At 40.7% G+C, this 27,277-nt stretch overlaps 1 protein-coding gene across 5 annotated transcripts in view; it reads right to left on the bottom strand.

Moving 5' to 3' along the window:
• KCNAB1 (potassium voltage-gated channel subfamily A regulatory beta subunit 1) overlaps window positions 1–27,277 on the bottom strand; it is a 420,969-nt gene that overhangs the window by 18,033 nt on the left and 375,659 nt on the right. For all 5 annotated transcript variants that reach the window (XM_068546139.1, XM_068546142.1, XM_068546140.1 and 2 more), the window contains 3 exons: window positions 2,045–2,130; window positions 1,264–1,384; window positions 78–172 (listed from right to left, as the gene is read on the bottom strand). In XM_068546139.1, coding sequence (XP_068402240.1) covers window positions 78–172; window positions 1,264–1,384; window positions 2,045–2,130 — 302 coding nt within the window. The remainder of the gene's footprint in view (window positions 1–77; window positions 173–1,263; window positions 1,385–2,044; window positions 2,131–27,277) is intronic.

Genomic DNA, 27,277 nt, shown 5'->3' with positions numbered 1-27,277 from the left:
GCAGAGCTGTTCTGTTCAATCTCCTTTTTTCCCTTGCTCCTATCCCCAGACTCCTTCCTAGAGGTGGAGGAAAATACCTTCAGTGAAGCCCTGGAGCTTTCAGGCACCCCGTTTCCATATTTTCCTGAGATGATGCCACAGGCCAGTGGAGACCATGTCATCGCTCCGACACCTACAGAAGAAAAAACCTTAAAAAGTTACTTCTGCAAACTGGGATCAAAAGTGTCGGGGTGTTTAGAAAGGACTTGGTTAGTTGTGGGGAAAACTGGCCAGATACATGAGCTAATATCAGCATAAATCTTTCCAGGACACTTTAGGCATCTACAAATCGTGCTTCATGTTTATAAACCTATCAAACGTGCACTGTTGGTTATGGGGAACAGGCCATATAATCAAGCCTGAAAATGTGGCTTATCCATAGTTTTCGGATGACCAAAATTTATGTTTCTTTTTACACTCAGAGATAAACACTTTTGCTTGCACAGAAATCCAGCTCTTCTCTTGTTCACTCAGTGCCTTAATAGCGCCTGGTGCAAAGCAGGAGCACAATGCCCCCTGCACAGTGAACACGCAGGGATAGCAATAACCACCGTTGTTACTGCTGTTGTTGAACTTTTTTATCCTTTTTTCCTTACCCAGCATTTTCCCACTCGTGTAAACCCCCATTTCTTATGAAGAAAATTATCTCTGGAAGCTGTTTTAATAAGTACGTCTGAAAATGTGGCTTACTTAAGTTTTTCTGATGTCCAAAATTCTCGTGTACATGTTGTGTATATATTTTTTCCCTCTCTTTGTCATTATGTCTACCTACAAAAACATGTGTCCCTGGCTTGTCAGCCGTTCTTGAATTCCCATTCTGACTCAGCTCTAGGCAAAGTAGGAGATATAGATGTATAAATCCATAATTTTTAGGAAAGGCAGTCATAATCTACTCAGAGATGCATTCTTGGCTAGAGCAACTACCCTATGAAAAACACGTTTATTCACTGTTTCTTCCCTTCATTCTATATGCATTTTTTGAACACCTACTGAGTACAGCTTGTACACCAGTCACAATTTACAGCTCTGCTTGGCTTTCATGAGTGATACTCTGGAGGTTACATACAGGCACTTTTGATTCTTCCAGTCTCTGGAATGCATAGTGCTGACAACCCCTAGGTTAATTAGGAACAGTTAGGAAAGCATTTCAGTAACATTTTTTTTTCTGGATCACTGATCATCCTGTTGTTAAGAATAATCAGTAAATTTGATTGTGAAGATTACCTATTTTATGGTAGAGCTCTGGTAACTGAACCTCCACTTTCTCTCTCTGGAAAAGATGGTACTCAGCTTGTTCACAGACTGGTGGGATCATGTTGAATTGTCTTGCTACAGAGTAGGCTTCCTAAGGAGAAATAAAAGTGCAACTGAATTTATAGCTGATGAGAAATAAGGCTGTATGCATGAAAAAAATTCATTTTGGTGAAATCAATACAAACCAAGAAAAATGTAGATTGCCAAATAGTAAGCAAAGTTATGACCATCAATTTCACTAAGAAATACCAATGCAGGAAATCCTTATTATTCTTTGAGAGGTTTTGGAATGAGTAAGGTCCAGGGAAAATTAGTCAAAGTATGAATTATGGACTACTACAAAGAAAACGTAGTTTGACTATTTCTAGGTTCCTAAAGAAATAAAACTTAATATATAATATAAAAATGATCTGTAATTAGCATGTTATGAACAGTACCATTATTTAATACATTAAAAAAAAACCTGGAATATTGTGTTCATATGTCTCGTTAGCTGAGAAATTTACTCTCTTACTACCAGAGAACATGCTAAAGCACAATTCCTGTTAGATACCTGCACCCTCCCTGTTGTATTCTGAGCTGAAGGGATCCAGCCCCCATATCCATCTCTATTACTGATGGAATTGATCATAGAATTCTAGTGCCATTGTGATTGTGAAGAAAGTTTGCAAAAGATCTTACAACTTACACATGATATCTAACAAACAATAATAGGTACTCAATGGCCATTTAAAAATAGAAGTGAAATTACCATGATCTCCATGGCACTCCAGCGGGAGGTTCCCCAGTACATTGCCATTCCTTGGTTTATCACATGTGTCATGGCTCGAACGATTTCTATGGAAAGCCAAATAGTTAGCACTACGTATACTTTTCAAAGTTATATAGTCTTTTTTTTTCTTTTCCTGCCCAAAGCTTAGATATTTAATGCAATTATTTGTTGGATTAATATAATTACTTTGACACTGGTGATAACATAATAGTCTAACATAAAATATTGATAGTTTGGAGGTGGTTGGTACTTTTGGGTAAACTGACGTTCCATTTTCAGATTGCAGCAACAACATGAAATGATATTAAAAACAGAGTGACCACTTTAAGTTCTTCCTTTACTTTTATCGTTTCAGGGTTCCTGGCTGGATAAAAGAACACACGATTCACCTCTTTCAGAACGCGGGGACCTTAAGGGCTCACTAAAGTGAGAAGTCAGAGAAAGCATTTGTTTTGACTTTGTAGAATGGAGGGTCATTGGGGATAGAAGGCCTGCCTCTGTGTGTGGGATCTGAAGAGCTAAGCCTCACTCAGGGTGGCTGTTTAATAGAGATGACTCAACAACAATGTGTTTGGCAGAAAGATAAACATATTAAATGCTGAACAAACAGCCAAAGCCACAGTGGCTCCCAGCCCGCACTGGCATACTCTGTCCTTGACCACTTTGGACCAAAGTTCATTCTAAGACACCCATGTCATGCATTTTACCGGGGCCTGCGTGTGGCCCCGCCCCGCTTGCTCATCAGCCTCTTTCAGCTTGACATCATATTTCCTAAACAGGAAAATGAACCCCTTCCCAGAGGGGTGGAGCTGAGCTAATCTTCTTGGCACCAGCCGATGTGATGCAGAACCAGGGAGCATGGAGAACCTCAAGTTCAACTGAGTGAAAAGTCACAGACACGGTTGGATTTCTTCTACAAAGCAGGTCAGCCAAATACCCAGGATGCTAGGTCATTTGACATTTTCAAGGGGTTGCAGGCCACGGGCTTTTCTTGCCCCACTAATATCTGGTAGGTTACGTGTCCTTCAGAAGAATCAAATCCTTTCTCAAACTCGAGTTGAGGAGATGTGTTCTTATTTTATTTCTCACCAGCAAGCACTGTCTTAATTGATCAGGGACAGGATTTGGAACGAGACAGCGAGGGTTAGGGTCTTAGCTTGCTTGCTTGTTTGGCTTATGTAAACCATTTAAAATTGCCCTTGGTTTCTTTGTTTGGAAGGTGGGAATGCTTTTACTCACCAGAGTCCCAACAGAGGTAGAACTTGGCTTATAAGGAAAATATTTTTCTTTCTTGGAGAAAGACTCCTAAATATCAGTTTATTACTCAGCAACTAAATCTATGAAGATAGCTCTCCCTTTATAAAGCAAATGAGATACAAAAAGTTATATGAAACATTTTCTTTCCTTTTATTATACAAATGGAAATGAGCACCTGTGCTAAAATTTCTGGAAGTCTAAAGCCATTATTTAAATCTCTGCCCCAAAGTATTCTCTCTTTGGAGATCTCCATCGTTGTGCTAGTTCCCTTTCCTTTCACATCCTGTTTCATCCAGAGCTGAGATGTTCATCCAGTCAACAGGATTTATGAGGCGTCTGCTGCGCTGGGGGTTGGGGATGTTGTGGCAAATCAAACACGTTGGTAAACACTGAGGAGGTTAACAGAATAAAATGAGCCCGAGAGCCTCCCCTGTCTCCATTCTGTAATCACGTAAGATGAGCACAGGACTGGCCAGTGGCTTGGCCATGCGGCAGTTACTGAGGCCTTGGCAAGAGCAGGTAAGGTGGAGTGGAGGTGGTACTCCTCCTGTACCTTCATTCCCTTATTTCACACACACGTATTAAGAGCTTAATATTTGCCAGGCACTGGGTTCATCTGTGAGTAAAACAGATACAAAGCTCCTTGAGTTTTGAATTGAGTGGGGAACATGGAGATGTAAACAAGTAGGTAATTACAAAATGTGACATGTTATGAAGAAAACCAATAGGGGGCTGAGATAGGGAATAAGAGGGAAGACCGATTTTAGTTGGTCAAGGAAGGTCTCCCTGAGGAGTAATGTTTAGGCATAAAAAGTAAATAGGGACCAGTCAGGTGAAGAACAGTGGAAGAGGATTCTAGGCCACTGGAGCAGCATGTGCAAAGGCCCTGAGGCTGGACAGAGCTTGGTGAGTTCCCGCAATCAGGAAGCCATGGAAGCTGAGTCAGGAAGGAGGACAGGGCTACAAGATGAAGTTGGCAGAGGGCAAACCGTGTTATTTGTCTGTTATTCAGGGCTTGATGGGAAGTCACTAACATTTTTAGGTAAGGAAATGACGATGCAGTGAACATTTCAGAACACTATCTGACCGTGCTGTGGCGGGGGAAGGGGGGCTGGAGGAAGCAGGAAGATCTTTAGGAAGGTATTGTAGTACTCCAGGCAGGAATTGAGGGGGGCTTGGAATCGGGAGGTGGTAGCAAAGACAGAGGCATGAATGGATCAAAACCTGTTTGGGGGGTAGTATCCCCTAGACTGGCAGATGGACTGAACGTGGCAAGTGAGGACGAGGAAGAATCAAGGCGATCTCCCAGATAACTGGCCACTCACCAAGATGCAGGAGACTGAGCGAGGAACAGGCTTGGGAGGAAGAGCCAGGGTCTCTCCTTGGACATGCCAAAAATGGGGATGACTGTGAGAGACTGAGGGGAGATGTCGAGTAGAGATAACTGGATAATGACACGGTGAACAACCTGGGCTGGAAGCGAGCTATTTATTAATTACCAATCTTTAACTGTATTTAAATCCATGGAAGTGGATGACTCTATTAAAGGGAAGTCTGCCCAGAGAAAAGAGTAGAGGTTCTAAGAGCCAGAGCAGGAGTCGGGGAGAGGTCACTGCAGCCAGAGGGGCAGGAAGGAAGCCAGACGGGGGGACAGTTCAGAATCAAGAATAGGGAGTGCTTGCAGAAGGAGCTGTGCCCGAGGACTGGAACATACGAGCATTCGAGTCAGAAGGGCACAAAACAGCGTCCAAAGGATTTGGCTGTGTGACAGGGAGGTCACTGCAGACCATGAAAAGAGTGCTGTCAGTGTCTGTGGTGCGTTGGGACCAAGGCCAGGCTGGAGCCAATGGTAGAATGGGCGTGGGGAAGGGAAGGTGTTAGAGACAACCTGGGTAGACTCAAGTTAGGAAATGAATGGAGCAGAGAAAGAGGGCAGCAGCTGAAGGGGTACTCAGAGTCAAAGGAGAGTTTTATTTTAAAATTGGAAGATGTAAGAGTAAGCCTGTATGCCACTGGGAGTGATCTAGATAGGGGAGTTACTGAGGATGTGGGCTAGGGGGTTGGGGAGTATGGAGGGGGAGAGACTTGACACAGGGAGATGGAGGAGAACAACACTCCTGGGGGTGGGAAGGACACTTCTGGCAAGATGGTGGGACCTCAGGAGGTTTGGAGAACTCATCATAGGAAGACAGGGGAGCCCCTGTTTGATGAATTCAATTCTCAATAAACTATCAATCAAGTGAAAAAGAGGTGGGAAGTGAGGAAAAGGTGAGAAGGAACAGTTCTGAGCGTGGAAGAGCCTATGCAAGATGCCCTTATGCCCCAGGTACTTTCGTTGAGGGTAATTTCTTTGCTCCGTGATTTGTTTGGCTACTGACTCTGCAGGAAAGGGCTGGTGGAATGCAGAAAGGAGTCTGGGAGGAGGAGGCTGCAGCACAGAATGCAGGGAGGAATGCAGAGAATGTAGAGGCCACAGTTAGAGATTCACGTTGCCACAAAGTAAAACTGAATTTAATGCATATTCAAAAAAAAATTTTTTTTCCCCACACGGGCATGCGGAGTCTTAGTTCCCCGAGCAGGGATTGAACCTGTGCCCCCTGCAGTGAAAGCGCGGAGCCCTAACCACTGGACCGCCGGGGAATTCCCATTTCATTTTTTTTTTTTTTTTAATGTCAGAGAAAAATCCCCCAAGTTGTTTAGCTATCTAACATAACAGGAAATAACTACTGATAGCTGAGCTGGGTTTTTAACATAATTCTACCAAGAGGACACTAGAGGGCAGCATTGTTAAGAAAAAAATCAACTGAGTCTGCTTGTTTTATACTTGTACATCACGGAAATGCGTCTTTAAAGCATCCTAGTCAGAGCCTCGATACTGAGTGGGGAAAAGGCCATTAGGAAGAGCATTTAGTGCATTGCTTTCACCTGCCCCTGGGAAAGGACATGCAGACAAACAAACTGATTAAATCCGGCAACTCAGGACTGAATGTGGCTCCTGGAGGCCAGACTCCCCCGCTTTTCCAGGAAGCCTTGGCACCAGTGGTTCTCAACCCTGACTGCACATTAAAACACCTGGGGAGCTTTGAAAACTACACTATCCAGACTCCACGGAAGTTCTATTATATCAGAATCTCTGGGGTGAGGCTGGTCATCAGTCTCATCCCAGATGATTCCAGTGTGCAGCCAGGGTTCAGGGCCGCTGTGTTTGTCTACACGGCTGGTCCTGAAGTGTGGCCCCTGGACCACCAACAGGAACCTGGTAGAAATGCATATCCTAGGGTCTTACCCAAGAGGTACTGAATTACAAATTCCGGACGTGGGTAGGGCCCAGCATTCTGTGTTTTAAGCAGCTCTCCCAGCAATTTTAGTACAGACTAAAGGTTGAGAACCACTGCTTTATACCATCCCCAAGTAAGCCATGTCAGTGAGTATCAACTTCCTCCCACATTTCCCCTTCCGCTCTGTCATCTAATCTTAGTGCTTCATGCTATACTTTAACCTTTATTTGCTTTAGTACATATGCAAACAGTCACTGTGACATGCATGTACACACACACACAAGCACATACACACTGTAGTATGAATTAGAGGAATTTGAAGAAAATGCAGAGGTCCAAGTTCTAGTCTACTTCAATGAGCCTGGGCCTTTGTATCATGTTCGTTAGCTCTCAAATCTCAGTGTTTGAGAAACACTTCTGAACTATGGGAAAACTTGGTTAAATCCTTCCTGCGCACTCCTTTCCAGGCTGAAATCATCATTATTATATAACCCACAGGCCACAGGCAGCACTCTCTCTTATTCCCTGGACTCTTGTCAGAAAGCTGGCCTCTATAAAAGCTGCAAGTCAACTTTGTTTCTCTGAGTATCCCAATTTCCCATCTGTAAAGTGAGTCTGTATTGATCCTGTGTAATTCTTTCAAAGCTTGACATGAGATGATATGTGTAGACCAATTTGTGAATCTGAAAGAGTAACACAAACTGAGTAACAAGTAAGCAGGATGTGGCCCTGGTTGTTCTTCTCAAATAAGCTCAGATTCTAACATTTTAGTTACCAAAAAAAAAAAGTTGATATTCTTTTCAGTAACATAGGTCATCTCTGTTTAAAAATATGTATTTTATGTGAAAGGACTTAATAAGACTATTTATTTTGAGTGAAAGAAATTTGTTGATAAACATGTTTATTTTTTCAATTGCCCCTCATGCAAAAAAATGGCTGCTCACATTAAGCTTTTTCACGTGAAATGTTCCCTAGAACTTTGAGAGTTGTACGCAAGTGGTTATACTGCATGAACAATAAATCATAGGGACTAAAGATACAAATATGCAGAAATTAGTGTTTTTATCAGATCAAATGTACTCAAGTTAATCTGGCCATATGGACACAAAATGATGAAAACAAAAGAAAGCTTAGAGATAATTCAGTATAGTTTCCTCTTACTCTAGATAAGGAAACAGGCTAGGAGTTCATTGTTTTAAGGAATAATTAAAAGATTGAATATTGTTAACAATTATAAATATTTCAGATATGCTTACACAATGCTGAGAGTAAATACACAAAATAATAATTGTAATATGTAGTGGAACTGTATGTAACTTGTTCTATATTTTTCAAGTCCCCTGTAAATGTGTTATCATGCTTTCATAATTTAAAAAAGAAAAAGAAAGATTCCCTAATACAGCAAAGCACCACTTTAAAACACTAACATGTTATAGGTTAATTCACAAATATTAGGTTTAACTAAACGCAATTTCCATTTTTAAAGGCCAAAAATGGTTGATCTTTTTTATGGGGAGGGGCCACGTGGAGGCTGGGGCACTGGTAGAATGCAGAGACTTGGTTTCAACAGAGGAGTCGTAAACACTAATAAAAACAGGTCTAGACACGGGCACAATTTTTACTCCAGACCAGCTGTTTGTTATTTATCTAACTTCAGCTGTTTATTTACTTTAACTTCGGAAGCTTGTGGTGGTGGTGGTTTATAATCGTGCCTCTTTGTGGCTTAGAGGAGTCCTCTTGGATATTCATCAGTCATTTACCATCTTGGCTGTGGAGAATCCTCTCTCAGTGCTCCTCCATCTGGAGATAGAGGACCACCTTTTCTCACTGGAATGGAAACTCATAACCATAAATGGAGTCATGCCATGTTTACCCTTAAAGGTTTGCCGACTGTCTGAAGACAGCCTGGCTCCATTTGCCTTCCAGACCACACAGGAGACTCTGGTTTTGTCCCATCACTGTCCAAGAACTTGGACATGTTCTTCAACCTTGCTGAATCTCAGTTTCTTCAACACAAATGAACAGACTGATATTAATTGAGCATATAGGTAATCTTTATGATAACTGTTTAGGTGGGTAATATCTTAATCCTTATTTTATTGATGAGGAACCTGAGACTCAAAAAGGTAGTCACTTGGGCAGCTTCTCAGCAGATAGTCGGTAAGGCCACTTCTAGTTTTGAAGCTAGAAGTGGTCATTCTGGAAGGTTTTGTGCATAGTACACTGTGGAAGAAGGTGGGTTGGGGACAAAAAAATAACAGGGCATTTACTTAATTGACCTCATTGTGTATCTGTGAATGTACGATGCCTTGTGTGTGGGTCTATCCATCCCTTTGCATTTCATACGCCGATGACTTATAGTTCATGATGTATACGAATGACTTGGGAAATGTGAGCTATCTTTTTGCTTCCTTGAAGAAAGACCTCAAATCTGATGATTCTTTGAAAAAAGAACCGAAAAAAGAACCAAAAAAAGGGTTTGAGTCTGTGTGTGACCTGCTGAAGCTTAGAAACAGAGTGGTCTTCACAAGATAGTTTGCTAGGAATAAGCTTTCTGGATCAGGGCAATGGCCAAAATGATTCTCTATCAGAACAGACCAGATTCAAGAGACTAGAAAGGATTACACACACCAAGCCAAGTCAGTAAAACCTCTCCTATCTGAAGAAATTAAACCTTGCTCCAAATTCTCACCCCAGAACACAGCTGTGTGTCTCCAAGGACAATACACCGTCCTCACCCTGAAGCTTCCCAGAACACCCTCTCTAAGGGCACCGGGTCCTCAGCCTCTCTGCTCTGACACACTGGTTATACCTGACCCCGACAGTTTGAACTGAGCCTTTGAAATTGCCCAGATGTGATTTCCAAAACTTTTTCTGAAACATAGAAAAGGTTATTGAAGTGGGACATTTTTAGCCTCACTTTTACCTAAAGACCAAAGGTCCTGAAAAAAAGCAGTAGTTGGTAAGTACCCCTAAGTTCCGAAGTGAGGTACTAGGCCACCTGTGTAGGACTGGTTAAAAAAGGTTTGGCTGGGGGCTTCCCTGGTGGTGCAGTGGTTGAGAATCTGCCTGCCAATGCAGGGGACACGGGTTCGAGCCCTGGTCTGGGAAGATCCCACATGCCGCGGAGCAACTAGGCCCGTGAGCCACAACTACTGAGCCTGTGCGTCTGGAGCCTGTGCTCTGCAACAAGAGAGGCCGCGATAGTGAGAGGCCCGCGCACCGCGATGAAGAGTGGCCCCTGCTTGCCACAACTAGAGAAAGCCCTCGCACAGAAACGAAGACCCAACATAGCCAAAAATAAATAAATAAATAAATAAATAAAATAAAAATAAGGTACCACTTACTTAAAAAAAAAAAAAAAAAAAAGGTTTGGCCGTCTTTAGCTCAATCCCTACCTTAAAAGAATCAGTGGGTGGAGGTGAGGGTTGAGAGACAATTTATTTGGACTTGTTTGAGTTCTGTGACATTTTCCTACCTTCCCCTGTGATGCCACCCTCCCCCTCCATCTTTCACCTTGTCTCAAACTGAATAAAACTCCAGAACCTAAAAATCCCATTTGCAGAACTTGCAAATAAGGACAGCTCCCTGCAGTAGGATCTGATTGCTGTGCTTTTTTTTCCAACAGGCAAACACAGGCTGTCCTGGGGATTCTGCTCATTCCTTGTTCAGCTCCCCACTACAGAGGGGGAGGCTACATGATGCTGTATACTTTTAATATTATTTCTTCCTGCACCAGACATGTGCTCTTTAATCCTGGCAAGAGAGCAAATGTTCATTTTGCATTTAGATAAGAATGGCCAAGTGACTTGTTTCAGGCAATGACATAGCTTTCTTACCTATCAGTACTTCTCTATCCTCATTATTTCTCTGTAATCCTCTTATTACTATATCAAGGCTTTCCAGCTTCTCACCTGCTGACACTCCAAGAAATAATGTAGAATATGGATCATAAAATTGCACCTCTTGAGAGTGGGCCTCACGCAGCCACAGGGGCAAGACTCCTGAAGGACCTGGGGCACCAAACCACCTGCCTGAGGTAAAGGACTGCAACATGGGTGCCGCCATGTTGGTGGAGTCCCGAAGGGAATGCGGGGATTTTGGGGGTCCAGCTACACCCCTCAGTACCCACTCCACTTGTAACATGCTGTCAGAACAGACTGGCAAAGTAAATAAAGATTCGTCATTTAGGCAGAAGCGGAGAGGCAGCACGTTGAAAGGAGGGCCTCTGGAGTGTGGAATTCCGGAGTTTGGAGAGAGGACCTTCAAGATGGCGGAGGAGTAAGATGTGTAGATCACCTTCCTCCCAACAAATATATCAAAAATACATCTACATGTGGAACAACCCCTACAGAACACCTATGAATGCTGGCAGAAGACCTCAGACTTCCCAAAAGGCAAGAAACTCCCCACGTACCTGGCCATGTGGCTAATAGGGTCTTGGTGCTCTGGCTGGGTGTCAGGCCTGAGCCTCTGCGGTGGGAGAGCCGAGTTCAGGACATTGGTCCACAGAGACCTCCCGGCCCCTCATAATATCAACTGTCAAAAGCTCTCCCAGAGATCTCCATCTCAATGCTAAGACCCAGCTCCACTCAACAACCAGCAAACTCCAGTGCTGGGCACCCCATGCCACACAACTAGCAAGACAGGAACACAACCCCACCCATTAGCAGAGAGGCTGCCTAAAATAACACTAAGTTCACAGACAACCCAAAACACAGCACCAGATGTGGTCCTGCCCACCAGAAAGACAAGATCCAGCCTCATCCATCAGAACACAGGCACCAGTACCCTCCACCAGGAAGCCTACACAACCCACTGAACCAACCTTACCCACTGGGGGAAGACATCAAAAATAACAGGAACTACGAACCTGCAGCCTGTGAAAAGGAGACCCCAAACACAGTAAGTTAAGCAAAATGAGAAGACACAGAAACACACAGCAGATGAGGAAGCAAGGTAAAAACCCACCAGACCAAACAAATGAAGAGGAAATAGGCAGTCTTCCTGAAAAAGAGTCAGAGTAATGATAGTAAAGATGATCCAAAATCTTGGGAAGAGAATGAAGAAAATGCAAGAAATGTTTAACAAGGATCTAGAAGAACTAAAGAGCAAACAAACAATGATGAACAACACAATAACTGAAATTAAAAATTCTCTAGAAAGAATCAATAGCAGAATAACTGAGGCAGAAGGACGGATAAGTAACCTGGAAGATAAAACAGTGGAAATGACTACCGCAGAGCAGAATAAAGAAAAAAGAATGAAAAGAACTGAGGACAGTCCTCCGGGACAACATTAAACGCCCCAACATTCGAATTATAGGGGTCCCAGAAGAAGAAGAGAAAAAGAAAGGGACTGAGAAAATATTTGAAGAGATTATAGTTGAAAACTTCCCTAATATGGGAAAGGAAATAGTTAATCAAGTATAAATAGTTAATACAGGATAAATCCAAGGAGAAACATGCCAAGACACATATTAATCAAACTATCAAAAATTAAATACAAGGAAAAAATACTAAAAGCAGCAAGGGAAAAGCAGCAAATAACATACAAGGGAATCCCCATAAGGTTAACAGCTGATCTTTCAGCAGAAACTCTGCAAGCCAGAAGGGAGTGGCAGGACATATTTAAAGTGATGAGAGGGAGACACCTACAATCAAGATTACTCTACCCAGCAGGGATCTCATTGAGATTCGAGGGAGAAATTAAAACCTTTGCGGACAAGCAAAAGCTAATAGAATTCAGCACCACCAAACCAGCTCTACAACAAATGCTAAAGGAACTTCTCTAAGTGGGAAACACAACAGAAGAAAAGGACCTACAAAAACAAACCCAAAACAATTACGAAAATGGTAATAGGAACATACATATTGATAATTACCTTAGATGTAAATGGATTAAATGCTCCAACCAACAGACACAGACTGGCTGAATGGATAAAAAAACCAGACCCATATATATGCTGTCTACAAGAGACCCACTTCAGACCTAGGGACCCATACAGACTGAAAGTGAGGGGATGGAAAAAGATATTCCATGCAAATGGAAATCACAAGAAAGCTGGAGTAGCAATTCTCATATCAGATAAAACAGACTTTAAAATAAAGGTTATTACAAGAAACAAAGACGGACACTATATAATGATCAAGAGATCAATCCAAGAAGAAGATATAACAATTGTAAATATTTATGCATCCAACACAGGAGCACCTCAATACACAACGCAAGTGCTAACAACCATAAAAGGGGAAATCGACAGTAACACAATAATAGTAGGGGACATTAAAAACACCCCACTTTCACCAACAGACAGATCATCCAAAATGAAAATAGGTAAGGAAACACAAGCTTTAAATGATACATTAAACAAAATGGACTTAATTTATATTTATAGGACAAAAACAACAGAATACACTCTCTTCTCAAGTGCTCATGGAACATTCTCCAGGATAGATCATATCTTGGGTCACAAATCAAGCTCTGGTAAATTTAAGAAAATTGAAATCGTGTCAAGTATCTTTTCCGACCACAACACTATAAGACTAGATGTCAATCACAGGAAAAAAACTGTAAAAAATACAAACACATGGAGGCTAAACAATACACTACTAAATAACCAAGAGATCACTGAAGAAATCAAAGAGGAAATCAAAAAATACCTAGAAACAAATGACAATGAAAACACGATAACCCAAAACCTATGGGATGCAGCAAAATCAGTTGTAACAGGGAAGTTTATAGCAATACAATCCTACCTCAAGAAACAAGAAACATCTCAAACAACCTAAACTTACACCTAAAGCAATTAGAGAAAGAAGAACAAAAAACCCCCAAAGTTAGCAGAAGGAAAGAAATCATAAAGATCGGATCAGAAATAAATGAAAAAGAAATGAAGGAAATGCTAGCAAAGATCAATAAGACTAAAAGCTGGTCCTTTGAGAAGATAAACAAAATTGATAAACCATTAGCCAGACCCATCAAGAAAAAAAGGGAGAAGACTCAAATCAATAGAATTAGAAATGAAAAAGGAGAAGTAACAACTCACACTGCAGAAATACAAAGGATCATGAGAGATTACTACAAGCAAATATATGCCAATAAAATGGACAACCTGGAAGAAACGGACACGTTCTTAGAAAGGCACAACCTTCAAGACTGAACCAGGAAGACATAGAAAATATAAACAGACCAATCACAAGCACTGAAATTGAAACTGTAATTAAAAATCTTCCAACAAACAAAAGCCCAGGACCAGATGGCTTCACAGGTGAATTCTATCAAACATTTAGAGAAGAGCTAACACCTATCCTTCTCAAATTCTTCCAAAATATAGCAGAGGGAGGAACACTCCCAAACTCATTCTACGAGGCCACCATCACCCTGATACCAAAACCAGACAAAGATGTCACAAAAAAGAAAACTACAGGCCAGTATCACTGATGAACATAGATGCAATAATCTTCAACAAAATACTAGCAAACAGAATCCAACAGCACATTAAAAGGATCATACACCATGATCAAGTGGGGTTTATCCCAGGGATGCAAGGATTCTTCAAGATACACAAATCAATCAATGTGATACACCATATTAACAAATTGAAGGATAAAAACCATATGATAATCTCAATAGATGCAGAAAAAGCTCTGGACAAAATTCAACACCCATTTATGATAAAATCTCTCCAGAAAGTAGGCATAGAGGGAACTTACCTTAACATAATAAAGGCCATATATGACAAACCCACAGCCAACATCGTTCTCAATGGTGAAAAACTGAAATCATTTCCACTAAGATCAGGAACAAGACAAGGTTGCCCACTCTCACCATTCTTATTCAACATAGTTTTGGAAGTTTTAGCCACAGCAATCAGAGAAGAGAAAGAAAGAAAATGAATCCAATTCGGAAAAGAAGAAGTAAAACTGTCACTGTTTGCAGATGACATGATACTATATATAGAGAATCCTAAAGATGCTACCAGAAAACTACTAGAGCTAATCAATGAATCTGGTAAAGTAGCAGGATACAAAATTAATGCACAGAAATCTCTTGCATTCCTATACACCAATGATGAAAAATCTGAAAGAGAAATTAAGGAAACACTCCCATTTACCATTGCAAGAAAAAGAATAAAGTACCTAGGAATAAGCCTGCCTAAGGAGACAAAAGACCTGTATGCAGAAAACTATAAGACACTGATGAAAGAAATTAAAGATGATACAAACAGATGGAGAGATATACCATGTTCTTGGATTGGAAGAATCAACATTGTGAAAATGACTATACTACCCAAAGCAATCTACAGATTCAATGCAATCCCTATCCAACTACCAATGGCATTTTTCACAGAACTAGAACAAAAAATTTCACAATTTGTATGGAAACACAAAAGACCCCGAATAGCCGAAGCAATCATGAGAAAGAAAAACAGAGCTGGAAGAATCAGGCTCCCGGACTTCAGACTCTACTACAAACCTACAGTATTCAAGACAGCATGGTACTGGCACAAAAACAGAAATATATATCAATGGAACAAGTTAGAAAGTCCCGAGGTAAACCCACGCACATATGGTCACGTTATGTTTGATAAAGGAGGCAAGAATATACAATGGAGAAAAGGCAGGCTCTTCAATAAGTGGTGCTGGGAAAACTGAACAGCTACATGTAAAAGAATGAAATTAGAACACTTCCTAACACCATACACAAAAATAAACTCAAGATGGATTAAAGACCTAAATGTAAGGCCAGACACTACAAAACTCTTAGAGGAAAACATAGGCAGAACACTCTATGGCATAAATCACAGCAAGATCCTTTTTGACCCACCTCTTAGAGAAATGGAAATAAAAACAAAAATAAACAAATGGGACCTAATGAAACTTAAAAGCTTTTGCACAGCAAAGGAAACCATAAACAAGATGAAAAGACAATCCGCAGAATGGGAGAAAATATTTGCAAATGAAGAAACTGACCAAGGATTAATCTCCAAAATTTACAAGCAGCTCATGAAACTCAGTATCAAAAAAACAAACAACCCAATCAAAAAATGGGCAGAAGACCTAAATAGACATTTCTCCAAAGAAGATATACAGATTGCTAACAAACACATGAAAGGATGCTCAACTTCACTGATCATTAGAGAAATGCAAATCAAAACTACAATGAGGTATCACCTCACACCGGTCAGAATGGCCATCATGAAAATGTCTACAAACAATAAATGCTGGAGAGGGTGTGGAGAAAAGGGAACCCTCTTGCACTGTTGGTGGGAATGTAAATTGATACAGCCACTGTGGAGAACAGTATGGAGATTCCTTAAAAAAATAAAAATAGAACTACCATACGACCCAGCAATCCCACTACTGCGCATATACCCTGAGAAAACCATAATTCAAAAAGAGTCATGTACCACAATGTTCACTGCAGCACTATTTACAATAGCTAGGACATGGAAGCAACCTAAGTGTCCATCAACAGATGAATGGATAAAGAAGATGTGGTACATATATACAATGGAATATTACCCAGCCATAAAAAGAAACGAAATTGAGTTATTTGTAGTGAGGTGGATGGACCTAGAGTCTGTCATACAGAGTGAAGTAAGTCAGAAAGAAAAACAAATACCGTACACGAACACATATATATGGAATCTAAAAAAAAAGTGGTTCTGAAGAACCTAGGGGCAGGACAGTAATAAAGACACAGATGTAGAGAATGGACTTGAGGTCACGGGGAGGAGGAAGGGTAAGCTGGGACAAAGTGAGAGAGTGGCATGGACATATATACACTACCAAACGTAAAATAGATAGCTAGTGGGAAGCAGCCGTATAGCACAGGGAGATCAGCTCGGTGCTTTGTGACTACCTAGAGGGGTGGGATACGGAGGGTGGGAGGGAGATGCAGAGGGAGGGGATATGGGGATATATGTATATATATAGCTGATTCACTTTGTTATAAAGCAGAAACTAACACACCACTGTAAAGCAATTATACTCCAATAAAGATGTTAAAAAAAAAAATTTGCACCTCTTCCCTCAACATAATCTAAACATGGTGCCCACTATTTCCTGCTAAAACCTGGTGATTCCAAACTATCAGTTTGGAATTCTTCTGTTTGGTTAATACTAAATGGTAATTAAAGAGGTGAATTCTGTCCTGATGAAAGGGAGGCAGCATTTATGAGGAGCAGAGAGTACAGTGCTCTTCCTGCATAGGTCAAATGCTATAGGATTTGTGAACAGGGGAATGCATTCCAATTCATTTAAAAACACTCAAAATGAGAATAAGTAAACCCGTTGCCTTAAATTTTGTCTGGAGCAAGGCAACAAACAAATTAAAAGAAACAAATCTAAATGAACTATAAAACTCCAGGCTTGAGCATATTTCCTAGATACCTGACTTATATATTCATCTGTGAAGCTAAAAGTTATATCATCAATGGTTTGTTTCCTTTGACATCTGTGATTTCCTTTGACAATCTTATTAGTCAACCTTTAAAAAAGGCTGTTTAGTAGTTTGAATATGAGCATTCCCCATATTCAAATGTGGGATATCCCACATTTAATTTATATCCCTCTGACATAAATTTTAAAAATTAAAATTTAGAAAAAGATTCTTTTTTCTAAAATTTTTAACGTTTTGCTCTTGTCAATTAAGTCCCACAAATTTTATCATAGAATATTGCTGTCTTAGTCCATTTGGGCTGCAGTAACAAATATACTATAGACATGTAACAAAAACACAAAAATACCAAAGATGGCTTAAACAGCAAACATTCATTTCTCACAGTCTGGAGCCTGGAAAGTCCAAGATCAAGAAGCTGGCAGATTTGTTATCTGGTGAGAGCTCTCTTCCTGGTTCATAGACAGCCACCTTCTTGCTTTGTTGTCACATGGTGGAAGGGGTGAGGGAGCTGTCTGGGGTCTCTTTTATAAGGGCACTAATCCCTTTCATGAGGGCTCCACCCTCATGAGCTAGTCACTTACCAAGGCCCCACCTCTTAATAGCATCATTTTGGCGGTTAAGTTTCAACATATGGATTTTGCGGGGACACAAACATTCAGGCTACAGCAATGTCCTAGGAAATTCTCAAAGCAGTTGTTACCAGCTGCTCATCCTTTCCATAGAGGACATTCCCATGAACATCTGATTTTTTTCCAGTGAATGTACCAGGATGAATTATCTACAAAATGTATGCAGAGATAAACAAGGAAATTAATCTGCCTTGTAGCTTTATTTGATAGAACCAATTTACAACTTTAGAATAGCTAAGTGAAGTGATTCTTATGTATCAGAAACAATTATGGTAGAAGTTAATTCTGGTATATGACAATAAAACATATCAGCAACACATAGAAAGATATGATAGAAGTTACAGATACCCTTCAGTCAGCTATAATATATAAAAGGTCTGAAGATTTGAGAAATATTAGCTTTTTATTTTGTAATCCTCTTGAGCTGTGGGTTGTAGCTTTCCTCACTGAGAAATGAGGATGTTTCAAACTTCTTGGTGTATCAATTAGGTTTCAGGGCTTTTTTTATGGAGTAAGTTATTGAAAACTCAGTTGAAAGTCCTTAAATTATAAAAGAGAACCAAGTTGTTGAGGATCAGCTTTTTTCTAACTCTCTGCTCTGCTATTCCCAGGCTGGTTTCCCTTGTCGCATTAGGGTGGCTCTCAGTAGTATTTATGGCCATGTGGTTTTTTTATCCATACTGAGCAGGGCCCTTTTGCCTCAGTATTCCAAGACCCCTGAGATTCACTCTAATTAGGCTGCTTTGGTCACACGCACCAGTGACTCTAGCTAAGGAAAAGATGGGCTGATAGGTTTAACACAACCCAGAGCCCACCTTGGAACGAGGTCCAGCAAAAGGAAAGGAAGCAGCCTTCCTCTGGGTCAACTGGCAGTCTGGGGAAGGGTCATCACCCACATGAAAATGTGGATACCTGAGGAGGGATGTCTGCTGGGCAGACAACCAACAATTTTCACTATGCTCAGACAGGGTCTTGCTGGGCACACCAACAACAGAGGGCCCAGGGAGAGACCTAACTCTATTTAGTGCCTACTATGTGCTGGGCTCCGTGCTGGGCATTTTACCAACATTATTGCATTCGAGTTTTACTGCAGTCCTATGTGGCGGTATTATTACATTTCCATTTTACATTTGAAGCAATTGAAGCTCAAAGAGATTAAAAACTTGATGAAGCCAGGTTTGCACATTTCCTCTAAAACCAGCCCCATGCTCAAATAAAATGAAGCAGAATATCTTTTTCCCTTTTTCATCCATATTTGTATATTTTATGCCCACTCTTTTGATTCTGCTATTTGAGTACATAAATTATATAGACATATCAAAAGGAAATGTATTATGCAAAACACTCGATAAAGAATAGTTTTCTAAACGTTCACTGAGATACTAAAAAATAAATTTAACCCAAATCCACCCATTCTACATGGTGCCTAATATTTCTGTATCCATTATCAGTGGTTGGTTTTGTATTTGGAAGCATCTGTCATTGCATTGTAGATTACCTGACTCAAGCCTTGAATTTCTGATCTTTTAAACTGTGTGAGTATCATCCTCATTGGTCAGACAGACAGATGTGGAAAGTTGACATGTAGCTTCTTATTCTATTTTACTATCTGGAGCTTTTTATTTATACAAGTGTGTATCAGTTTCTTGGGACAGGCTTTATTTTGAAAGAAATTCTATCTTCTGGAGGAAAGAATAAAGCAAGCCAACTTGGCAGAGGATTGATAAGAGTAAAAAATATTTACCCTAATGAGATTTTCTACTGGCAAATCCAGTTTCATGCTGTAACAGGAGGCAATCTTTATTGCTTCTTTGAAAGTGTAGAGCTGGCTTTACTTCCTGGTTCTACCATGGGAGGCGTCTGGAAGGAGATGCTGTCTTAATCTTAATGATATTAAAACCTCTACCCTACAGCAGATGCAACTCACTGGCAGCCCCAAATCCATTTTGGCTCCGCAGCGCTTATCTGTATCTGCCAGGTATCTGGTAACTAAACAAAAGGCAACTTTAAACTTGACATGGTGGAGTGGAATGATTTTCTCAGCTTTTCAACAGTGAACTACTTGGTAAAAAGAGGAGCTACTCACTCTGTTAATATTTTAAAATGAGGCACCTTCTGCTCTGTTATGTTCAAATGTAAGGCAGGCCCAGTAGTGGCTGGGCAACATTCACTGCAAGAGCCATTGCAGAGGAGGCTGCCCTGTCCACAGGGACACCCACTTTCTTTTCCTAGTATCTACTTCACCGTTCCACAGTTGTCTGCTTGTATCTAGGACTCTAAATCTCTTTTTTGGGGAGGGCCTTTCCCATTTCCGAGGTTCTTCTCCACCCCCCCCCCCCACCCAAAGATGGCTGTTTCCCCCTATTTTCTCCATTAGAATTTTATGCTGAGGGAAGATTTATCAAGGTGTTTCACGGCAAGATGGTGCTTCTTAAACATTCCTATCATGTGACCCACTAAAGTGGACACAAAAGCATATGTTATTAGAAGGCTTGGCTTTAGCATAGAAATTTATGCAAATCTCTATTCTATACCGTAATAAAACATTTGCTTTAAAACAATAATATTTTTCTTTATAAATCTTTGAGTAAAACTCCCATGAAAGGAAATAGTCTCCTGTCTACTCTGTGGCTTTTGTCCGACTCCCCTCAGCCACCCATAGCCACCTTATCCACACGCAGCACACTTCCTGTGCTTCAGGGGAAATGCATGCCTGGCTGTGAGGCAAAGAGCAGTGAGAGGGGGTCAGTGACTAAAAAGGTGGAATGAGTTGTCCCTCTTGGGGACTGGTCGTTAATTAGACACAGAGCCCTTGTTATGCCCTGAACTTCTATATATTTCCATGCCACATTTTATGAGGCTCCCTCACATAGACATAAAGGTCTTCTGTCATATTAATAACAATAATTTACACTAATTTAGCACGTATAATGTACTTGGTTTTGTTGTGAACACTTACGTATATTAACTCATTTAATCTGCACGACAATCTTATTATAGCATAGGTCTGTTGTTGTTATTATCTTGTTTTGCACATGAGGAAACTGAGGCACAACAAAGGGGAGTAAATTACTCAAGGTTACCCAGCTAGTAAGTGTCGGGGTCAGGATTTGAAAGTAAGCAGTCTGGCTCTCCTCTGCTTTTTTTAAAATAAATTTATTTATTTATTTTTGGCTGCGTTGGGTCTTCGTTGCGGCGCACGGGCTTTCTCTAGTTGCGGAGAGCGGGGGCTACTCTTCATTTCGGTGCGTGGGCTTCTCATTGTGGTGGCTTCTCTTGTTGCGGAGCACGGGCTCTAGGCACGCGGGCTTCAGTAGTTGTGGCGCGTGGGCTCTAGAGCACAGGCTCAGTAGTTGTGGCGCACAGGCTTGGTTGCTCCGCGGCATGTGGGATCTTCCCGGACCAGGGTTCGAACCCGTGTCCCCTGCATTGGCAGGCAGATTCTTAACCACTGCGCCACCAGGGAAGTCCCTCTCCTCTGCTTTTAACCACAGAGAACACTTCAGCAAGTTATAAATGACAGACTTGTATCCAGCAAAGTGGACCCAGAAGCCCTGATAGAGCATCACAGTTACATTTATGAAGTTAAATGCTAACTACAGGGCTCCTTTGGGAACCACAGAAAGCTTTCTCTGTTTTCTGAGAGCATGCCCTTTATATGGGCGGCTGCCCAGTGTGTGTGTGACCACCTGGTGCTCCTCTGGGACACAGCAACACTATGGACAGTCTCTCTTCCCTGCTTGGCTTTCACTGCCATTCAACTTTTACATATGAACCTCCTTCAATATAGGAAGTTGAAGGATAGACATAGATGATTGAGTGAACTACCGTCTACGACATAAGGCAGGAAAAGGTAAGTGCTAAATAGAGAAAGAGGCATCGTGCTGTATAGGTGAAAAGGGAGAGCTGTTAATCCCACCACGGCTTCCCAGGCTAAGGAAGCAATGAGCAGTGTTTTTTAAACAAAGAGCACTGCTTTTCAAAAATATTTATTATGCTTTCCAATCAATTAAACAAAGATACATTGGTTAATATATAAAGCAAGTACCTGTACTACCAAGCTAATACGTTATAAAATATATATAATGGCACCCACATCTTGGCTTCAATTAAAAGGAACCAAGGCTCCTTAGAGAAATGGCTGATTACAGGGCTGGGGAAAGCACAGGTGAGCTTGGAGCACCTTGTGCTGGGAAGCAAAAAAAGTCCTTAAAAAAAAAAAAAGATGGAGACATGCCAAAAGAACACAAAAGACCTGTCAAAGATGCTTCAAATGGCCATGTTGGGGATAACTGTAGCAACAAAATAATGATAGTAATGAATCACAAATCATTGGAAAAAAATCAGAATCCACAAGTTCACACTGATATAAATAACTGAATAAAATTATTAAATAACTGAATAAGTAAATGGGGAGAAGGGAAATCTCTTCCTTACAGTAGAATGCCAACTAAAACATGTAGAAAGTATGATGGAAATAGAAAAACCACCATCTGGCCAACACCACAGTACTAGTTTCAGGCAAGAATCATTGAAGAGTACTAAAATCAAGTAGGCAAAATGTGATGAGAAATAAGATATTTGCATAATTTCGAAGTGTCTCCCCCAAAGATACTCATTGGAGTGATATATGAATACACACACATACCTAATACATACTAAAGGAAAAGGTATATACTAAAGGAAATATAGTAACTTTACAATGGAGAACCCTGGTAGTTACCACCTTAACCAAGGGAGCAAAGTTAACATCATCACTAATGGGAAAAAGAGACAGTATGCACCCCCTGATGTAATACACCAAAAAGGACACAACATCATTTCTGTGGTACTCTTGCCAAAAATGCCTAACCTGAATTTAATCACTAGTAAACGTCTGAAAAACTCCAACTGAGGGACATTCTACAAAATAACTGGCTAATAGTATTCTAAAGTGTCAAAATTATGAAAGACAAAGAAAGAATGAGCAACTGATCCAGCTTAAAGTAGCCCAAGACACATCACAGTGAACTGCAACATGTGATTTTGAGTTGGATTTGGGCCAGAAAAGGATATTAGTGGGATGACTGGAGAAATATGAATAAGATCCATAGATTATACAATATTATTGTGTCAATGTAAATTTCCAGATTTTGATACTTACACAATGGTAATGTAAGATGCTAACAGAGAGTCTGGGTGAGGGGTATATAGGAGTCTTTTGTACTATTTTTGCTACTTTTTAATGTCTGAAATTGTATCAGTGGATAGTTTAAAAATAGAAAACGTAAAACATATACAGCAAATAGAAACTTTAAAAATAATAAGATATAAAATAAGTGGAAATTATGTTTTCTTTTCATCCTGCAAAGGGTTACCTGGCACAGCCTGCTTTGGAGGCCACCGAGGGAGGAGTCTGGCTCAGCACGGCTAGTTTAGGAAATGGGTGGGTGGGTCTCTGGTGCTGGTGTGTTTTTGGAAGGATGTGGTGAGAAATGGGTTGGCTTCTGATCATGGAATCTGGGGTAGGAAAACTAGTATTGATTGTGTATTTCTAAATCCCCAGGACTATGCTTGGACTTGGACAGCCATGATATCATAGTTAATGTTGACAACTCAATACCACTGGCATTTTTATCTCATTTGTGTGTATGTGTGTGGTTATTGTTCTAATCTCTAGCTTTGTCAAAGTAACACATGCAGAGTGTTTAAAGAGTCGATGCCAAAAGGCTTGTAACAAAAAGCAGCAGTCTTTTGACTTTGCCTGCACCCCAGAGGTGGTAACCACTTCCAACATATGTAGCTGTTTTTTCTGATATTAACCTCTACATTTATCAATAATATGTACGTATTGTTTTCTTGGCCCAGTTCTTTTAGACATTATCCATTGGTCTCTTGTGGAGGTGAGAGTTTTAGCTCCTGCTCGTACGCTATCTTCCCAATATATTCACATCTCAGTTAGGGTTAAATTCATATTCTGTGTGTTCATTTCAATGACTGCATACTTAGTGTCCACTGTTGAGCAGAGTAGTTTCAATGATTACATCTCCCGTCTTCTATACCTTTTCATTTTCCTTTAGTTGACATTTGCTTCATTAGCTTAGTTTTATTTGGCACTATAGCTAACGCTTCCTGTAATTTGTGCAAGTGTCTCTCAATACAGTTTTCTGTGTTGGTCGAGCTTGTGAGAAATTCAGTTCCTTTTTTTACCCCCTGGCAACATCCCATCTAGAACACCACCCCCATCCTCCTGTCACAGCCTACGTTGGTGCTCTCTATGCCTGCTGCACGACTGCCATCCCAGCACCTCTCACTCCGTCATCCTAGAAATTCCCTTCTGCCCTTGAATGAGTTGGATCCATGGCTTCCTCTTTGTGGCTTTATCCTCTCACTTTGGTGGAGCCCATTTTCCAGTAGCTTCTGAGGAATCGTGTTTGGGAGACAGGAAAGCCAAAATGCTATTATTTCCTCACCCCTGGCTGGTAGTTTGCCCACCATCTTTTTCGTGGAATTTTGAAGCCTTGTTGTTCCATGGTCTTCTGGCTCTCAATTTTGCTGTTGAAAACCCCTAGGAAATCTTTACTCTTGATCCTTCTTGTGTACACTCTACGAAGTCTCTGGAATATTTTAGGATGCTTTTCCTTATCTTTTCACTTGTGAAATGTCATTATAATGTTACTTCGTGCGGGACTTTATTCTTTCATTGCCCTTGATATTTGGTAGGCACTATTGATCTGGAGACTCATGTTCTTTAAATCTGGAAATTTTCTTGTATTGGGTTTTTGTTTGTTTACCTCTCCTCCATTTTATCTATTCTCTCTCTAAAAATCTTTCAGTTGAATAAATGTCGGACTTCCTGGACAGAATCTTTATTTTCTTATCTTTTCACTCCTATTGTCCATTTTTTTCCCCTACTGTCTGGAATATTTCCTCAACTTTAACGTCTAACATCTTTATTGACTTAAAAATTTTTTAGCCATTATATTTTTTAATGGCTAAGATTTTTTTTACTAGTTCTATGCTGTTCTTGCTCTCTCTTTCATCCTGTTCTTACTTAATTGATGCCATATCTTCTCTTATCTCATCAAGTATATTAATTATAGTTTCTTTGAACATTCTTATATCGCTCTGCGTTAGTCTGTTTTCTTTTCTTCTATTTACTTGAGCTCTCTTTTTTTCATCAGTAGCTTTCTTTGAATGTCAAGTGATTCTTGGGTTTCCGTTCACATTTAAGAATAAAGCACTAAAATTGTGCGTGGACAGCATTTGTCACTGTGGGAGAAGTTAGGGCACTTGCCACCTTTTCCCACTGGGATTTTCTTCCACAACAATGTAGACTTTTTTTTTCTGGGATAGTTTATTTTATCCAGAGAAATATTCTATTATTTTCTGCCTGGGGAAAGTGTAACTTGGCTGTTAGTGACCTGGAGGTAAGTGAGAGGAGAGGTCTGGGGATCTCAAACTTCATAATCCTTTTTTTTTTTTTCAGCCTAGCCTCACCTTCCTCTGTATCTGGTACCCCTCAGACTAGAGCCTCTCAACTCAATTTCTCGAGGTAATGTATCTCTTGCCTCCTTCATTGGAGGGGAAAGGCAGGATGCTGCCTGCAGACCTGGGGATATGGAGCTCTAATGGTTCTGTATAGTTTTTTGAAAAACTGCCTTGTTTCTAGCTCCCACCTCACCCCCATCTTCTGTGACATTTGTGCCTCTCATGCCTGAACCATTCTGAGGTTGTGCGGTACAAATTAACTTGCTTCTTGTAGGCACTTTAAATAAATCTTTCCTCAGTTTTGCTAAGTCATTTACCATTCCTCCATCCCTTTTCCACTTTCATATATATTGGTCCAGGTTTCCAGTTGTCTGCTACTTTCATCAGAAAGGAAGTTTCTATTTCTGTTCCTTGTATGTTATTATTTTTTTTTTTTTTAAAGAGAAAGGAGCAGAAATATATTACTCGGTCATCCTAAATCAAGAGGTTTCCTCACTGTTTTCCAAATGAGGAAACTGAGACTCCTCACCCACTCCCTATTTCACCCAAACCACTCTTTGTCAAACTTACTGACGATCTCCACACTGTTAACACCAATGGACAATTCCCAGTTCTCATCTTACTTGACCCATCAGTAGCATTTGATACAGTTGATTACTTCCTCTCCCTTGATATGTTTTCTTTACCTGCTCCTTGGGCACCACACTCTTCTCCCCCTCCTCCCAACCTCCTAATACTGGAATCTCCAGGGCTCAGTCCTTGGTCCTTTCTTTCTATGTCCTTTTTTGCTTTTTCTGTCTTTCTGTTTTTACTCCCTGTGTGATTTTATCAATTCTCAAAGCTTTAAATACCATTTACATGCAGACAACTTCCAAATTTGCATCTCCATCCCAGGACTGTCTCCTGAGTTTCAGAATCAGGGTCCAACTGCCTACTCAACATCTCCATTTGGATGACTCATGAACATCTCAAGCTCAAGATGGCTAAACCCAGACCCCCGATCTTTCCCCACAAACCAGCTCCACCTATGGTATTCCCCATATCAGTTGCTGGCAGCTCCATTCTTCTGTTGACTCAGGTCAAAAACCTTGGCATCATTTTTCACTCCTTTCTTTCTGTTACACCCACATCTAATCCATCAGGAACTTCTGGCTCTACATTCAATACTTCTCTGAATCAGACCACTTTTACACTTCCACAGCTAGCACCCTTGTCTGAGCCATCATCATCTCTCACCTAGATTGTTACAACTCTTTCTTTCTTTCTTTTTTTTTGGCCACACCTCGCGGCATGCGGGATCTTAGTTCCCTGACCAGGGATCAGGGATTGAACCCACCCCCCCTGCAGTGGAAACGTGGATTCTTAACCACTAGACCGCCAGGGGAATCCCTACAATTATTTCCTAACATGTCTCCCTGCTCCTACATTTGCCCCTTTATAATTTATTCTAATTCCAGGCCAAAGGGATCCTTTAAAAATGTAAGTTAAATCACATCACTTCTTTGTCCAAAATTCGGAGGGTCCCAAAAGATCTGGCCCCTGTAATCTCTCTAAACTCACCTTTTTCTACACTACTCTTTCCTGACTTTCTGCAACCACACTGATGTCCTTGATGTTCCCCAAACACAGCAGGCTGCTCCCATCTCGGGGCCTCTGCACTGTTTCTACAGCCAGAAACACTATCCTTATCTCCCTCCCAGTTACTACTCACTTTACTTCTTCAAGTCTCTACCTTTTCAGTGACCACTCCTGACTCCCAGCATTCCCATTCTCATTACTCTGTTCTACTTTTTCTTTATTCCATAACACTTATCATCTTCTAATAGTCTATATAAGTTAATTTTTATTGTTTTATTTCCTGTCTCTCCTGCTAGAACGACTGTGTCCCACAGGGATGGGGATCTTTGTCTATTTTGTTCTCTTGTCTATCCCATGCATCAAGAACAATGTCTAGTGTATAGCAGGCACTCAAAAATATTAGTTGAATATGAATAAATGAATGAGGCAGGTTTTAGACCTGAGTATTTTTACTATATAATGTTCTCCTCTGGGCCATCCTGAGTGTGGTATGATGACATTATGTTTTGAGGAGGGGCTTGTGAGATTTGTACTGTGCTTGAGAAAGAAGTAGGGGAAATGGATGGGAGAAATAAAATTTCATTCTTTTTCCC

The sequence above is a fragment of the Eschrichtius robustus genome, chromosome 6, assembly GCF_028021215.1.
Source record: "Eschrichtius robustus isolate mEscRob2 chromosome 6, mEscRob2.pri, whole genome shotgun sequence".
NCBI classification, from domain to species: Eukaryota; Metazoa; Chordata; class Mammalia; order Artiodactyla; family Eschrichtiidae; genus Eschrichtius; species Eschrichtius robustus.
The sequence above is the reverse complement of the archived record's forward strand: the minus strand, read 5'-3'. Positions and strand labels throughout refer to the sequence as shown.